General features: G+C 41.0%; 1 protein-coding gene across 1 annotated transcript in view; it reads left to right on the top strand.

The window, feature by feature from the left end:
* The window catches only part of SLC7A11 (solute carrier family 7 member 11), a 328,653-nt gene that overhangs the window by 111,053 nt on the left and 199,944 nt on the right, over nt 1–17,656 (top strand). Inside the window, exon 5 of the mRNA XM_063920358.1 lies at nt 9,280–9,379. Within this exon, the coding sequence (XP_063776428.1) occupies nt 9,280–9,379 (100 nt within the window). The remainder of the gene's footprint in view (nt 1–9,279; nt 9,380–17,656) is intronic.

Raw genomic sequence — 17,656 nt, 5'->3', positions numbered from 1 at the left:
TGCAAACACTGAGGAGGCAAACAAGAGGTTAACAAGCACTGGAACAGGATGACGGTTCAGGCAAGGCAAGGGCTAGACTTTTGACAGGCAGAGAATCTATCAGATGGTCAGAGTATCCACAGGACAGACACAACGTGCAGAAACCTGGGACATGGACCAGCAGCTTACACCACCACATAAACTATTACTGGCAGTGAGGAGCTGGCCTAGCTGTCTTATAACAGGGAGGTTCACCAATTAATGTATCCAAGTGAAGGAGGGACTTCTAATTACAAGTGAATGCAGCTGCAGTGCTGCATGTATGCTTGAGACCTCACCTTTCAGTGAGCAGAAGTCCCAGGACTCCCTGCAGCTGCCCAGCTCCTGGTCTCCTGGCAACTGCAACCCCAGTATTTGTCTGGCATCCCGGTTGCCTAGCAACCAGCAGGACCAGCTGATCCTGCTGATGGATGACACAGTGTACTGGTCGCCTACAAAAAAATGGGACCTGTTTTGTCACAATCGGCAGGCTCACAGGCAGTTTTGGCAGGATGCATCGCACATCACATTGTGAATGTGATGCATCCCGCCACTTATTGCATGCATATTGGTGTTTACTAATGCCATATGCTTGAATATTTTAGCAAAGGACAGCTCCCCACAATGAGTTTAGGATCTGGGAGTCTGTCAGCGTATGCACAGAGTGATGTACACCACCGCTGGGAGTGCTAGGAGATCCCTTTCAGGGGGCAATGTGACAAAAGCCTATGGCTTCTATTGAGTAATGCCATCTAAAGATTGAGTTACCCATCGAGTCCATGCTCCATAATTTGTCATATTCTGGAACTTGGTGATTTGTAATAAGCGGCCAAACCTCTGAAAACTGCATTTTCCGAGGTTTGGCCACATATTTAGCATTGATGCACACTACTCAGTGACAGGAAGGAGTAGAGCAGTGGTTTACACACTTGGTCCTCAGGACCCCAAACAGTTCATGTTTTCCAGGTCACCCATGGGTCTTTAAATTGTGACAGTTGGTTATACACCTGTGCCCAGCTAGGTGGTCTGGAAAATGGGAACGGTTATGGGTCCTGAGGACTGGGTAGCTGTGCACAGGTGTATGACCAACTGTCACACTTTAAATATACACAACTGACCTGAAAAATATGAGATATTTGGGACTCAGGGACTGAATTTAAGAACTGCTTGAGAAGATGAATAGAGAGACAGGCTAGAGAAGAAAAAGGGGAAGGATCTCATGGGGAGAAGAAGGGACGGGGCATCAGCCATTGACAGGAGGGATTACTGTAGCCTTCTGCAGCATAATGCTGACACTGGTAGCTGGATGCTGGGGAGGAACCTGCTACACTAATCAGATCACTAGCATATGCACTGCTTGCTCCACCCCCTTACCTGTGCCACTGGATCACAGGTACAATGTTACCTGTTTCAGTTCATCCCTCCTGGGAATGGCACTAGTGCAGTAGAAATCATACGGATTTATGGAAGATAGCATAAGAGGACATGATTTTTACTACATCTATCTGCTTACAGTACATACATCTCCTATTTATTAGTTACACTGCATAATGTAGCAACCCTTTAGAAGCCAAGTGGATAAATCCAGCCACCATGGTTCTATACTTTACAGTGACTCATGTCAACACACTTAAATATCTTTTGACCTTTGTACTACCTGAGTGGTCAGGCAAAATGGAAAGTCAGGTTTCTCTTTGGGAGGCTAGAAATTAATGAAGTTCTACTTTAAATTAAACGAGACCTACAGTATATGGGTATACAGTATAGTGTATACTGTATATAGATGTTAACTGTTTCTGACAGCTGCCTAGTAAACTGATTGCTAGAAGGACACTGGGAGGCATAATACAATGTCTTTGAATCAGTGCTTGTCACCTCTGTTATACAACATAATGTATTGATGTAGATTAAATAATTAATTCAGTGATTTTATACATTAAAACAAAAGTCAAGTAATGGTAGAATAGACAGTTGTTACTTAGCTCATGTCCTTTCTACATTTTCAATATAGCTTTATACCCATTGTTTGCCTTGGTCTGCACAGGTGTACCTAGATGTTATGGATTTGGATGGCAACAGGTGAAGTTGGGTGCAGTGGGAAGCAGAGGAGATTTTACAATGACAGCTGTTAAACTTCTTGTCTTGTTTTATTCATTTAATATGACTCACTTTGCACCTCCATGCAGCACTTCAGTGGATAAGATAATAAAGAGCTTCACAGATACACACTTGCCATATGTAATGAAGTCAGACATTATCACCGGAATTCAAATGTTTGTCTGCAGGCAGCAATTAGATGGCGCCCCAATGGAGCTATTCAATTGTCGCTCTTGTAGCGTTTGGTCACCTAAACAGCACTTTTCGTGATCGCACCCAGCAATTTGGTTACATTTAGCTGTATTATGTGGCTTAACCAGACACTTATGGGCTCATTCAATGAAAAAAAAAAACAACTATTGAATTGCATCCGCATTCTCCCATCACTTTAGACAGGAGTTCGGGCACGTAAAACAATTGAATTACACCCTATATTTTATAATTTTCCTAATTCAAACCATTAATGAAGCTAAATTGAGAAGTATTACATGGAAAAACTGTAACAGTATCTATTATTGAAGTGGATGGTACTAAAGTGAATGTGGTTGGACTTTGATGTGACATTGATACTTGCACAGTAATCAGTAGATTAGACTACCACCTTGCACACCTCTTCTCATAGCAACCAATCAGATTACAGGTATTACAGTATCTTTTAGAAGGTGCTAGATAAATGAGAAGTAGAATCTTATTGGTTGCTATGGGCAACATCCCATCTTAAATAGAATTCCCATCTTAGTATATTTACCCCATTGATTGTAAAACCCTAAAAGCTCACTGTTGTCGGCATTAAGAAACCATAGATTAATAAACCCAATACGTGAATGCAAATTGTGATAAACCGTTTCTCACAGATGTTATTACTTTAGGCAGCTGTGTGCCTGAGCAACAAGTGCAAATGTCACAGGAAAACACGTACAACACTGTGTTAATGAGTGTTAGAAATTCTTGGCAGTATAACACTCTTTGATAATGTATGAGTGTGATACGTTATAATGAAAAATAGCCCAGCCTTGGCAAGGTTAGTAACATGCTTGGGCGCCTACAGATGTATTCCCTGTCATTATAATGTACTCTCTGATTAAATTTTATTTAACAAGAATCTGTTTCTACATGAAATTCAAAGCGAATGGAATACAAAAACTTTGATCCAATCTTGAATATTGCATTTCAGTAATGTGCACTCTTTTTGTAGTTATTCAAATTGTAAGGTTCTATAGACCATAGTGTTTTCAGAGGAGCAAATTCATAGATGAGTTTATTTTTTCAAGGTACAAGGGGGAAGCATCTGGTTTTAGTCTCCCTGTAGCCTACTTATCAATCCACTAAATTAAGTAACAAAGCAATTTATTAAGCCTCTAACGAAGGATATATTGCAGATATCTCCTGGATTTCATAAGGAACGGAGCACATGCCAGAACCCATACAATGTATGCTATTGCACTATTTATCAAGCTCTGATACCAATAGTTTTTAGAGCTTGATTGTAGAAACTAACTACATCTTCAGATGGCATTAATCCCATTCTACCTATGGGAAGCTGATCCAGGGTGGGAATAGGGATCCATTTGGATCCTCTCGCCTCCTTTGACCCTCGCATTATGAATCTGCAACCTAAGGTGACACATGCTTAGTAACACTGTGAGGAGTGTTAAGTTTTGGGCCATTTGTCACTATTTTGGTAAATAGACTCCATAGTGTTGGTACTGGTACTATAGCTACACTCATTCAGTAGCAGTAATACTTCAAGTATCATATCCTCATACAGGAACACTGGGGCAGATGTATTAACCTGGAGAAGGCATAAGGAAGTGATAAACCAGTGATATGTGTAAGGTGATAAAGGCACCAGCCAATCAGCTCCAATATGTAAATTAACAGTTAGGGGTCTATTCATGAAGCAGTGAAAAGTGTGGAGAAGTGAGCCAGTGGAGACGTTGTCCATGGCAACCAATCAGCATTGAAGTAACATGTATAATTTGCATACTATACAATTGTAAGGAGCAGCTGATTGGTTGCCATGGACACCTTCTCCACATGCTCACTTCTCCACACTTTTCACTGCTTCATGAATAAACCCCTCAGGATCTGATTGACTGGTGCCTTTATCACCTTACACATATCACTGGTTTATCACTTCCTTATGCCTTCTCCAGGTTAATACATCTGTCCCACTAACTGCCTCTCTGCACCACCATCAAACCAAATCAAATCTCAACAACTCATCTAATAATATACATGACTCCAAGCAATGGAGAGAATAGGGACACAACCTTTTAATCAACACCTTTGCATTTTAATTCTTTTAGGAAGAGGAACATGTCAGGCAGCTACTCCATGATACATATATGTCATGCCATATATATTCCAGATAATTCAAAGGTCAAGTTGACAGTGCCCAATTCATTGTTTCCCTGATGTCCCATCAGCAACAGGTCACCTGGCAGCATAGCAGGTGCACCATTCTGGTTGCTCTGAAGACTCAGCATATTTTTGCACCACTGGTTAGCTCTGCCACTGCAAGTCATTTGGGTGAATTAAACATGAGACAATGACTCCTACAGGCAATTCCTGTGGTACCCAAATACAAGCACTAAGCTCCACTTTAAACAGGGAAAACCAATAAGCCCTTCCCATTATCCCATCACAGTCTGCGACAAATATTAAAGCAACACAAAATCTCCATGTATAATTTTTTTTTTATTCCTTTTTCCCCCCTTTATAGTTAAAAAAACAAATAAGATGTCAACAATACAAAATCCAATGTAAATAATAAAACTATCCCACCTTCCCCCTGAAATACATAATATGATCCTAACTGTTCCTAAATGCCTAATCTGTTCTGTGTGGGCAAGTTATACCATTCCTTCTAATTATATATATATGCCCTTCCATGCCAGTATGCATAGCTCACCTCCTCACCTTTCTTTACTCTTGTCTAACCAGTTCTGCTGCTTATTCTTGCACTGCTTTCTGCACTAAGTAATGCCTACCTCTTTATTTGACCTTACAGCTAACAAATAAACCAGTGATGTGCAGTCATGTGATACATCTTAAATATCTTCTCTGTATTATTCTAATCATTTTTATAGTGCAAACTATTGAGTATACCGGTCTATGACAGGTGAGCACTGGCGTATTTATAATGGGTGCACCCATTAGTAGAAATACATACCATCCAGAGTCCCACGGCGCAGAAGCAGCACTGCCAAAATCACTAGGAAAAATGTTGTGGCACCATTTTCTCTGTGTTTAGCGCATGCGCAGTAGGCAAATCACCAGTAAAATGGCCACCGCACCATTTTCCCGGAGATCTGCGCATGCGCTGTAGGCACTGGGACAGCGCTAGGGTCCCTAGTGCCCAGAGTCTACCGGCTAGAGAGGAGGGGGGGGGGCCCAGCCGGAGCCTGCACATGGGCCTCCTCCTCTCTAGAAACGCCCCTGCAAGTGAGGCAGTGCCTCCCCTGCCTACATTGTCTGCACATCTCTGATCAACGCTCACCAAATTCCCAGCGGTACATACTGTACTGCTGCACCTTTGTATAATGACCACATGAACCCTCAGGCTCATACATGTGTGTGTAAATCTGGCTCTGATACTAGCCAGTGGCTCCCCAGCCATTTACATCACCACACGTCACTATTATATAACCCCTTAATAACTGTGAGACCAAAACAAAAATAGGTGTACTGCTGCTGTTATGAGTCTGATCCACAGGTTGATTCCTTGTGGGGTTTGTCTACCACAAATTTTTGTTTAATCAAGTATACTGTAATGATTTCCTTTTCATGTACGAGTATATTTAAAATGATAGAATTTTAAGAGTGAAACCTTTAAGATAAAGGGCAGCTTCTTACTGTTATTTATCTTTTACATCCTGTAAAATGACAGTTATAAGCTGATTGGTTGCTATGGGCAACGGCTCTACGTTATCTTTTTAGATTTTGTACATTTCCCCTACATTCCCACAAGCACCTTTGCACTTTGTTAATGATAGGGTGCATTAAACCCTTTAAACGGTGTTGTACAAAGGACTGGTTTTCTAGTTTTTTTATACAAACCAATGGTTTGGGGTAAATCCGAGACTTCTTCTGACAGATGTATGACACATAAGGTAAAAATAGGTGACTGTTCAAATAAATCATAACTCAAAAAGGAAGAATTGGCAATTTTGATCTTGGGAAGCACAAATTGCTATAGCAACATTTATAATATGTATAATTTTTTATGTGCATTTTATAGAAAGCTCCCCAGAGATATCCTTACAATGAATCTTCAGTACTTTAATACAGCAATTACATAGCCCATAGTTGCTTCTTTTCAGATGTTCTTTTAGCTTTTCTTAGATTCTCTCTGCTCCTGATTATTTTATTACCATTCATCATGCCATTTCAAAATCCTTAATATTCATTGTTGTGACAGAAGCCAGATTATTCTAATGTATCTTATATACAGTAAAAGCTAAGTAGAACCTTTTTTTATACACATATACGTATACTATTTATACGTTAATTTGTTACCAGCATTTGCTGCTAGAAATTGAGGCTGAGCGCTGTTGTCGGATTTGTTGTCCTTCTTGCAGAACTGAATGCAAATCGTATTTCATATAATGGGCCTAATTCAGACCTGATCGCAGCAGCAAATTTGTTAGCTAATGGGCAAAACCATGTGCACTGCATGTAGGGGGACAGGGGGGGGGGGGGGGGCATATATAACATTTGCAGAGAGAGTCAGATTTTTAGGTGGGTTATATTGTTTCTGTGCAGGGTAAATACTGGCTGCTTTATTTTTACACTGCAATTTAATTTTCAGTATGAACACAACCCACCCAAACCTGAGACCATGACTGGTCATAACATTATGTTCCGCCGGAGATATCATTACATGCATTGAGGGAATAGTTGTTATCAAACTGGTCCCTCATAGGTTTTCTAAACACATAATAAATGTGTTTGGCAAAATTGATCAAATGGGGTTTTGTTATTTGTTATAATTAAGCTGAAAGTTGCCACATCTGACTTTTTCCAATATCGGCAGCTTCACACATTCACTGATAACCCACCTTGTCATCAGGGCCTACCATCCCTCCTCATTATTCTGCACTCTTCTCTCTATACTTCTCCTAGATCACCCTCTGTCTCTTTACCCATCCTCTTAGCATGTAATTTCTCACAGGCTGAGCCCTCCTTCCTCATGTACATACCAAGCACTCTCTTGTGTCTTAGGAGCAGATGTACTAAGCTTGGAGAGAGATAAAGTGGCGAGAGATAAACAACCAACCAATCAGCTCCTAACTGTCATGTTACAGGCTGTGTTTAGAAAATGACAGTTAGGAGCAGATTGGCTGGTACTTTATCATTCTCTAAAGCTTAGTACATCTCTAAATATGGTGAAATGTATTAAGCCTTTAAAACAATGATTTCCAACCTCAACCCTCAAGGCACACTAACAGTCCAGGTTTTGAGGTTATCCATGTTTGAGCACAGATGGTTAAATCAGAATAACTGAGGTACTAATTAAGTCACCTGTGCTCAAGTACAGATATCCTTAAAACCCGGACCGAAGGTGGGAAACACCAGTCTAAAGAGTGGACAAGTGGAGAAGGTGCCCATATCAACCAAACACCTTCTACCTATCATTTTATAGAAGTTACTTGTTAAATGCAAGCTACAAGCTGATTGATGTGGGTAATTTCTCAACTTGTCCACTTCTCTGCTCTTTAGAAGGTGTAATACATGTCTCCCTTAGTACCTTTCAGCAGCTCTGCCTCTATGTGCTCGTCCTTTGCTGAGTACATGCTGATTGATGTTGATCCCCCCCTCACCCTCACATCCCATGACTCACCTTCAGTCATTTACCCACTTCTCATCCCTTGTCCACATCATACCTAGCTCTGTGTTGTTCGAATAATACTGTATGTCTGCTTCAGTCTAATGTACCTATGATATGGCAATTTCTCTGTTTATTTGTACATTCTCTGTATGACTCTGTGGATACTATGGGGTGCATTAAAAATAATAGATAATATTATTATTATTATTATTATTATTATTATTAATAATAATAATAATAATAATATTATTGTTTTCTAGATTCTTCCTAATGTCAATTAAAAATACATTTATTTGTACTGAAATAATTTGGGCATGAATGCCTTTGGAGAATCTCAACTACAGTAGAATATGAACCCCTCTCTATGGGAGAGATAAGACAAACCTTACAGAGAGATAAAGTGGAGAAGTTGCCCATAATAACCAATCAGCCTGTAGCTATTATTTACCTAGTACAATCTTTAAAATGACAGCTAGAAGCTGACTGGTTGCTAAGAGCAACTTCTCCACTGTGGGCCTGATTCCGAGATGGATGCAGATGTGGACGCGACTGCGTCTTTTGGCGGTCACCTGTCTGTGACTCAGATGCCACCGGTGGCAGTTGCAGAGGTGCAGTCCAAAATTCAAAGAGGGTAGCCACACCAGCTGCCAGTGAGTCCCAGCAAGCAATGTTTGCCAGCATTTGGGGTGGCAGTTGGGGTGGCTCCCCTATTTGAATTATGGACTGCGCTGCAGCCCCACCTCTGGAGCTGCCACTGGATGCAACTACAAAGCCCCTTCATGGTGTACATCTATGCATATGAATGTGTACGGGCTGAAGCGCCCACTTGAGCGTCTATAGATGCTGTAATACTGCCTGATGTGTCTTCAGATGCAATAATCAGTCCAATATAGAAACATGCGTCAGACCTATGGCAGGTTATCCATCTGAGTACAGTATCGCCTCCAGTTGACTGTCTGTGTATGCACGCAGTTTAGTGACACACCTGCAACACAATGGCATAACACACCCATGATGCACCATCTCCGTGTGTCTGTTCAGCCACCTCCCAATCACTGGCCAGTAATGTCCAGCACTTTTACAAGACATTTCTGATAGTGTGCAACTCAATGGCAACACCGCCTTTGTGCATACACTGTCTAAGACATGCACCGTAGGACCTTTTAGGGATTTTCACACATATGCAGTAGCAAAAAGTCGCTCAACCACAGGAACATCAAAATTGCTTCTCTAAGGTTTCATACACCTCCCCCAATATCTTTTGTGGCAGCTATATCTTTATAACTTTGCAATACCATTTTCTTCATGTCAACAAAACTTTTCTGTTTCAGGAGAGACACAGAACTTCAAAGATGCATTTGTTGGGAAAGATGTTAGTGTTATGGGGTTGCCCCTTGCCTTTTATTCTGGAATGTATGCATATGCTGGCTGGTAAGTAGATATGTACATAAGTATTTATGTAAAAAGAGAATCTTTTACCTTCCTCCTACATTCACTAGTGAGGGCTTCTTTAATAAATCACATGGCTGGACATCTACCTATAGTAGTTACGTTTAATGTGGTTCTTTCATGCCAAATACAGGAACTATAATTGGGGCCTTATTTAGAGTTTAGCATTGAAAGTATATAGAAACTAAATCTGTGACCATGCTCCTTACATACACATATGGTTCTATCCAACAGTTTCACTACAATAATTTTCCTGACAAAATGAGTGGTTGGAAAAATGCATATAACAAACAAAAAAACTAAAATAAACATTTAAAATTAAAAAATTCAAAGAATTATCTGCTGTCCACTTTCCAATATTGCTTAAACTGTGGTAATCTGATCATCATGAATATGCATGTTTATATGTTGTAATTACTAGTAGTCCTATTTACCTGGACTTGTGTGTAGCCAACATCATTCATGTGTGCTGGACCATGCAATACCAAATCCTTATTGGTTAGCAAGGATGTAAATTATATGAGGCTTGTTTAGAACATACTGGAGTCTACAAAACCTGCACATGGAATACATGTGCGAAATAATATGTACAAACTGACACAGCGCTTATCAAACACAATTCCTGCACAGCCAGTAAAAAATAGGGCTTACTCTAACCTATAGATTTAGAAAAGACATAAACACAACAATTTTACATTTCATTTTCTTCTCCCCTGTGCGCTGTAAAATTGTTGTGTGTGACATAAGCATATTGTACAGTATGTGAGAAGCTCCAACAATTTTTTAGGGGCCTATTCATTATCAGGGGGCCAGACAGCCTATAATAAATATCCAATTAGCTACGAGTAGCAGCGGTGGATGCTAAAACGCTGGATCAATTCAACATTGCTCCAGTGTGAGGAAAGCTGATCTGAAGATCAGCTGTACCCACGATCTACATCACTGCTACTTCTGTAGCAGGGAAAATTAGCACTGCCAAGTATGACTTGGCATTGATAGTGTGCATGCGTGAACTTAGGTTAATGCATGTGCACAAAGATCCCGAGAAAAGAGCAGAACAGGGGTGGGGGTCCGATTGGATCCCTCTTCACAACACTGGATCTTCTTCCTATAGGAAAGAATGGGGGTCCTGGAACAAATGCTATATGAAAAAGGCAAAGCTTCCCGCTGTCAAGATACAAAAATATAGTATTTTCAGAGCTTGAAAAATTGGGATCCGGTCAGGATCCTGGTAGTTGAAATACAGATGCCGAAATCCCAACATTGGCCAGAATGCCAGCATGGGCATCCCGAATGAGATCACAATCCCGGTGCTGGTATCCTGACAGCCGGGATCCCGAACAAGTGATTGTGGGCCACCGGAGAGGTAAGTCATGGGGAAAGGAAGGTTAGGTCTAGGCTAGCCAGGGGAGGGTTACGGTTAGGCAGCAGAGAGGGGAAGGTTAGGTTTACGCTGTGGTAAGGGAGGGTTAGGGTGTTTGGGGGGAAGGTTAGCATACTTACCCAACCGGGATTCTAAACATCAGGATGCTGGGGTCAGTATTTTGACTGCCGGCATTTCAGCCCCAACCCAAAGAATTTTGTTCATACAACAGTATGGAGACAGCGAGCCAGTTCGGGCTGAAAGGTAAGCAGGATGTATCCATGATATCACTCGTGTTACCTTTAGAATAAATGGCCCTGATACTTAATTTCTAGAAAAGTACTGTAGATGAAAATGTTAATTTCACCTATTTTTATAGAAATTAAGGGATAATGAATAGACCCCTAATGACATACTGTAGATCCATTGGCATCGTGTATTTTTACAGATTTTACTAATTTCAGGGATTACTCTAGGTTTCACAGTAGAATCCGGTCAGGCTGCAGGGAGAGGGTTTAGGGTTAGGCTGCAGAAAACGGGATTAGGTTTAGTCTGCGGGCAGGAGGGGTTAGGGTTAGGCACCCTCGGGGAGGGTTATAGTTAGGCTGCAAAGGAGGGGGGATTAAGTTTAGGCTGAGAGAAGGGGGAAGGTTAGGCTTAGTTACCCCCAGGGAGGGTTATTTTGCAGGGGTATTAGGTTTAGGCTGCTGGAGGGGAAGGGTTATGGGGCATTGGGGAAAGGTAATACTGACCTTCCCCCTGTCAGGATGCCGCGGTCGGTATGCTGACCGCCGGCATCCCAACCGCCGGCATAACAAACCCAAGCCTTCAGAGTAAATGTAAACATGGAAAAGTATTGTGAAAATTGCAACTGCAAATGCAATACAAATAAAAACATCTGTTGCTAGTGTAATACTACAAACAATAGTTTCCAGCATCAGATAGTTTACATGAGTTTTAAAATGATCAAAAGCACATGAAAAACAAATGTAAACAAGCTAGAGATGTGATGTCTAACTTATCATGCAAACTAGTGTGGAGTAGCTAACAAAGAGACGGAAATCTTCAAATAAAATAAAGCACAAATAATTGACATGTCTACAATCATTACACACATGATACTGTACAAATGGTCATCACATAACAAAAGTATAATACATGAAAGAAAAGTCAACATTATTTTATTGCTGTAAACTCTAAGCTGGTATACACACAATATTCAACCACATATCTCAGAAAACTGGACACACAGTGCAATTAAATAGACATTATATCTGACATTTTTCCAAGGATATTTATGATGCAAATCTTCCCAGAGTCTTCTCTTTATTCTTGCTGCATGCTCTTTAAATCAAGTGAACTGATGGTTGGAACCCGCTATCAAGTTGTCTGTACTCGTATAATGTAATCTGTCAGATGCTTAACACACCGTTTCTTAATAACATAGTAAAATGTAACAAATTTGTTTTCAAAATGTGATGGCTTTGATGCTGCATCCAGAAGCAACAGAAGGTTAACTCATGTTATAAAAATAATGAGAAAAGGTAAAAAAATAAGATAAAATAAAATAAATCACATTAAAATATGTCACTAAATAGCTTATTTTAAACTCTTCTACTACATCACGTTATGCAATTATCATCTGACTGGAGAAAGGACTGGAGGGGATTTGATTTTCTCAGAGACACTCACCAGTCTATTCCAGCCTATAGACTAGAATAGTACAACACGGCCAAAAGTTGCTGGATGTAAGAATAGAACTTCCCTTATGACAGTCAGTTTGGAGACTGTACAGGTGCTATGTACTGGCATTAAAGCATCTACAGTGCAGAAACTGAATAAATCTAATTGTATGGTCATCCTTGATCCCTTACAAAGTTAACTGTCTCGATGTAACATCCCATTGGACCAAGCAACTTTGGCTGTGTTGCATAGTGTTCAAGCACTGTAGGCCTTGTAATGTGGTGTAAAATCAACTGGAGGGCATTTTAATGTTACATAATAAGAACTGGGGCACTGTAATGTGGCGGCACTATATTGAGGAATAATATGAATTGGGGATACTGTATATAATAATGGGAATTGGGGGTACTGTGATGTAAAATGTGCACTGACAACCCTACAATGTGACATAATGTGAACAAGGGCACTACTATGGTTCATAAAATAAACAAGGCACTACTATGGGACATAACATTAACTATGGCACTACTATTGTTCAGAAATTAAATAGGGCACTACTATGGGACATAAAACTAACAACTGCTGTGGAGAGGTGTCCACATTGGGATAGGGGCTCCTTCAAAATGTTACTTTGGGGCCCACAAATTTCTAGCTACGCGCCTGGTGCTTAGAAAAATAAAGGATAATTGCCTATATTAATATAACAGCACTTGTCTCCAGTACATTTCCCTGACCCTGACATACCACCCTCCCCTTTCCTCTCATTATTACAGCTGCAAGCTATTACATACTAAACTTACCTATAGAGAAGATAAAACCCTTTATTTTTTTTATAAATCGCCATTAATTAATGAAAACATTTATATCAACTAATGGTCTTGCAAAGTGCACCTTGAATGTTTTTACTTCCATACTTGAAAAACATATATGGTGAAGACAAAACTACTCTATTATTTCATTTTAATCCACTATTTACTTATTACGGGCAATGAATTACCTACTCAGCCTAGTCCAACTCTTTATTCTTACACAATGGGGGAAATTTACTAAGCTCCCGATTTTGACCGAGATGCCGTTTTTTCATCAAAGTGTCATCTCGGTAATTTACTAAGCACTAATCACGGCAGTGATGAGGGCATTCGTAATTTTTTGCAAGTTCAGGTAAAAAATTACGAATGAATACACCATCGGTCAAAACGCGGCTGTTTAAGTATGAATCTCGGTCATTTACTAAGAAGTGCAAAGCAAAAAAAGAACAAACACTGCCGTGAAAAATTACAACTCGTAAAAAAGTGCTAAAAAAAAACAGACCTACTTCTTTTTTCCGTGATTGGATAGGCATGCAGGGATCCATGAGATCCGTGCATGTATATCAGTGGGAAGGGGTGGGAAAGTTGTTATTTTATTAAAAAAAATTGCGTGGGGTCCCCCCTCCTAAGCATAACCAGCCTCGGGCTCTTTGAGCCGATCCTGGTTGCAGAAATATGGGGAAAAAATTGACAGGGGTTCCCCCATATTTAAGCAACCAGCATCGGGCTCTGCGCCTGGTCCTGGTTCCAAAAATACGGGGGACAAAAAGAGTAGGGGTCCCCCGTACTTTTAAAACCAGCACCGGGCTCCACTAGCTGGACAGATAATGCCACAGCCGGGGGTCACTTTGATATAGTGCCCTGCGGCCGTGGCATCAAAAATCCAACTAGTCACTCCTGGCCGGGGTACCCTGGGGGAGTGGGGACCCCTTCAATCAAGGGGTCCCCCCCCCCAGCCACCCAAGGGCCAGGGGTGAAGCCCGAGGCTGTCCCCCCCCATCCAATGGGCTGCGGATGGGGAGGCTGATAGCCTTTGTTGTAAAAGAAAAGATATTGTTTTTAGTAGCAGTACTACAAGTCCCAGCAAGCCTCCCCCGCATGCTGGTACTTGGAGAACCACAAGTACCAGCATGCGACGGAAAAACGGGCCCGCTGGTACCTGTAGTACTACTACTAAAAAAATACCCAAAAAAAGACAAGACACACACACCGTGAAAGTATAATTTTATTACATACATACACACATACATACATACTTACCTTAAGTTCCCACGCAGGTCGGTCCTCTTCTCCAGTAGAATCCAAGGGGTACCTGTTGAAGAAATTATACTCACGAGATCCAGGGGTCCAGGCTCCTCGGGAAATCCAGGGGTAATCCACGTACTTGCATAAAATAAGAAAACGGAAAGCCGAGCCACGAACTGAAAGGGGCCCCATGTTTTCACATGGGACTCCTTTCCACGAATGCCAGAAACCCACTCTGACTGATGTCTAAGTGGGTTTCTTCAGCCAATCAGGGAGTGCCACGTTGTAGCACTCTCCTGATCGGCTGTGTGCTCCTGTACTGAGTGACAGGCAGCACACGGCAGTGTTACAATGTAGCGCCTATGCGCTACATTGTAACCAATGATGGGAACTTTCTGCTCAGCGGTGACGTCACTTTAGGTCAACCGCAGGGCAGAAAGTTCCCATCATTGGTTACAATGTAGCGCATAGGCGCTACATTGTAACACTGCCGTGTGCTGCCTGTCACTCAGTACAGGAGCACACAGCCGATCAGGAGAGTGCTACAACGTGGCACTCCCTGATTGGCTGAAGAAACCCACTTAGACATCAGTCAGAGTGGGTTTCTGGCATTCGTGGAAAGGAGTCCCATGTGAAAACATGGGGCCCCTTTCAGTTCGTGGCTCGGCTTTCCGTTTTCTTATTTTATGCAAGTACGTGGATTGCCCTTGGATTTCCCGAGGAGCCTGGACCCCTGGATCTCGTGAGTATAATTTCTTCAACAGGTACCCCTTGGATTCTACTGGAGAAGAGGACCGACCTGCGTGGGAACTTAAGGTAAGTATGTATGTATGTGTGTATGTATGTAATAAAATTATACTTTCACGGTGTGTGTGTCTTGTCTTTTTTTGGGTATTTTTTTAGTAGTAGTACTACAGGTACCAGCGGGCCCGTTTTTCCGTCGCATGCTGGTACTTGTGGTTCTCCAAGTACCAGCATGCGGGGGAGGCTTGCTGGGACTTGTAGTACTGCTACTAAAAACAATATCTTTTCTTTTACAACAAAGGCTATCAGCCTCCCCATCCGCAGCCCATTGGATGGGGGGGGACAGCCTCGGGCTTCACCCCTGGCCCTTGGGTGGCTGGGGGGGGGACCCCTTGATTGAAGGGGTCCCCACTCCCCCAGGGTACCCCGGCCAGGGGTGACTAGTTGGATTTTTGATGCCACGGCCGCAGGGCACTATATCAAAGTGACCCCCGGCTGTGGCATTATCTGTCCAGCTAGTGGAGCCCGGTGCTGGTTTTAAAAATACGGGGGACCCCTACTCTTTTTGTCCCCCGTATTTTTGGGACCAGGACCAGGCGCAGAGCCCGATGCTGGTTGCTTAAATATGGGGGAACCCCTGTCATTTCCCCCCCCATATTTTTGCAACCAGGATCGGCTCAAAGAGCCCGAGGCTGGTTATGCTTAGGAGGGGGGACCCCACGCATTTTTTTTTAATGATTTTACAGTGTTTAATAAAAAATAAAAAAAAACCCCAGCACGGATCACACAGATCCGGCCGAGATTGATTGTAAAAAAAGTCGGCAGTGTTTTGCTAATCACTGCCGTAAAAATAGGTAAAAAACCACGAATGACATCGACATCGGAAGAAAAGAAAAACCCGAATACGACAGCTTAGTAAATCCATCGTAATCAATTCAAAAAGTTGCAATTTTACACTGTCGATGTCATTCGTGATTGAACTTGGACATGAATTTGGAAAATACGAATCTTAGTAAATGTACCCCAATGAATGAATAAGAATTTATTAGTTCTAAAGTGTTCTACAATGGAGTACACACTAACAGATACAACATAATTGCTTAAATACACCTAATAACAATGGCAATGAGAGACCCAGTTGTAATATACTATTGACCTTGGACTATCCAGCTTATCTTTAAGTGCTCTACTGTTCCTTTACATGATGAATATATTGTATAAACAAGCACATACTAAGACTGAAACAAAACACTAATTACTAGTTACACTATACTATAATAGCTTTGTGGTCATCAAAGTGGTGCCAATGAAAATGGACTGAAACTTATCTAATGCTATAATACTCATTTACATAAAATGAAGCTTATAGAACCCACTACGTTTTATAAGATTATTTTGACATGAACGCACAGAATATAGAACTGAAATTTTGCTTCCATTGGCTTTAAGGGAGAAATCTGAATAATACAAGTGATTTAACAATGTACAATTTCCAGTTGTCCATTTTTAAAAGTTTCACAGAGAAGGCTCAAGAAATCTCCTGACCTTCTAATTTCTTCAGGCATTTCATAAATGAGATAATGCTGGCATTTGTTTTAGACTGAGTCATCAATGATTTCAAATTAATATAAGTCTTGTGTAAAGTCAAGAACAGTAGCTTTAGCAGATAATGTAATGCATAACCATCTATACCACTGATACAGTATCATAGAGGCCAAGAAGAAAATTAAATGGAAACCTGTCAAATATAGAACAAATATGAAATAAAAGCAAATAAAAAACCAAATATCACAAAGGGCATAAAATCAATTAATATCAAAAGTAAAAGCTTGAACAGAGTATAGCCAAGCAAGAATAAGAAATAGCATATTGCAATATTATCTAATAGGCAAATGCCTACCAAATGTACATTTTTCTAAATCTGCTAGTATACTATATAGTGTTTGATTTCTTCTCGTATCTGTGAGCAGTTTTCTCACCAATATTTTTTATAATCAAAATACATTTTTGAAGTGCATCTCAAACATCTCTACACAAGGGGAAGTAATGATTTTCTTTTCTTAAACCATAATAAAACCTGTGTACATATAATAAGGGCTCACTTTTGATGAGGAACCATTATTTCACATCTCTGTTTGCTGTTCATGTGTTAACATTGTGTGGCTTTACAGAACAGTAGAGCTGCTCACACGTTGCAATGGGATCAGGTCAGGATCACGGCATTCAGGATCCCAGCAGTCGGACCATTATTTCACATCTCTGTTGTTCATGGGTTAACATTGTTTGGCTTCACAGAACATGTAGAGCTGCTCACACGTTGCAATGGGATCAGGTCAGGATCACGGTGTTCAGGATCCCGGCAGTTGGAATCATTATTTCACATCTCTGTTTGCTGTTCATGTGTTAACATTGTGT

Source organism: Pseudophryne corroboree, chromosome 1, assembly GCF_028390025.1.
Source record: "Pseudophryne corroboree isolate aPseCor3 chromosome 1, aPseCor3.hap2, whole genome shotgun sequence".
Taxonomy (NCBI): domain Eukaryota; kingdom Metazoa; phylum Chordata; class Amphibia; order Anura; family Myobatrachidae; genus Pseudophryne; species Pseudophryne corroboree.
Note: the sequence above shows the minus strand (reverse complement) of the source record. Positions and strands in the feature narration are given on the sequence as shown.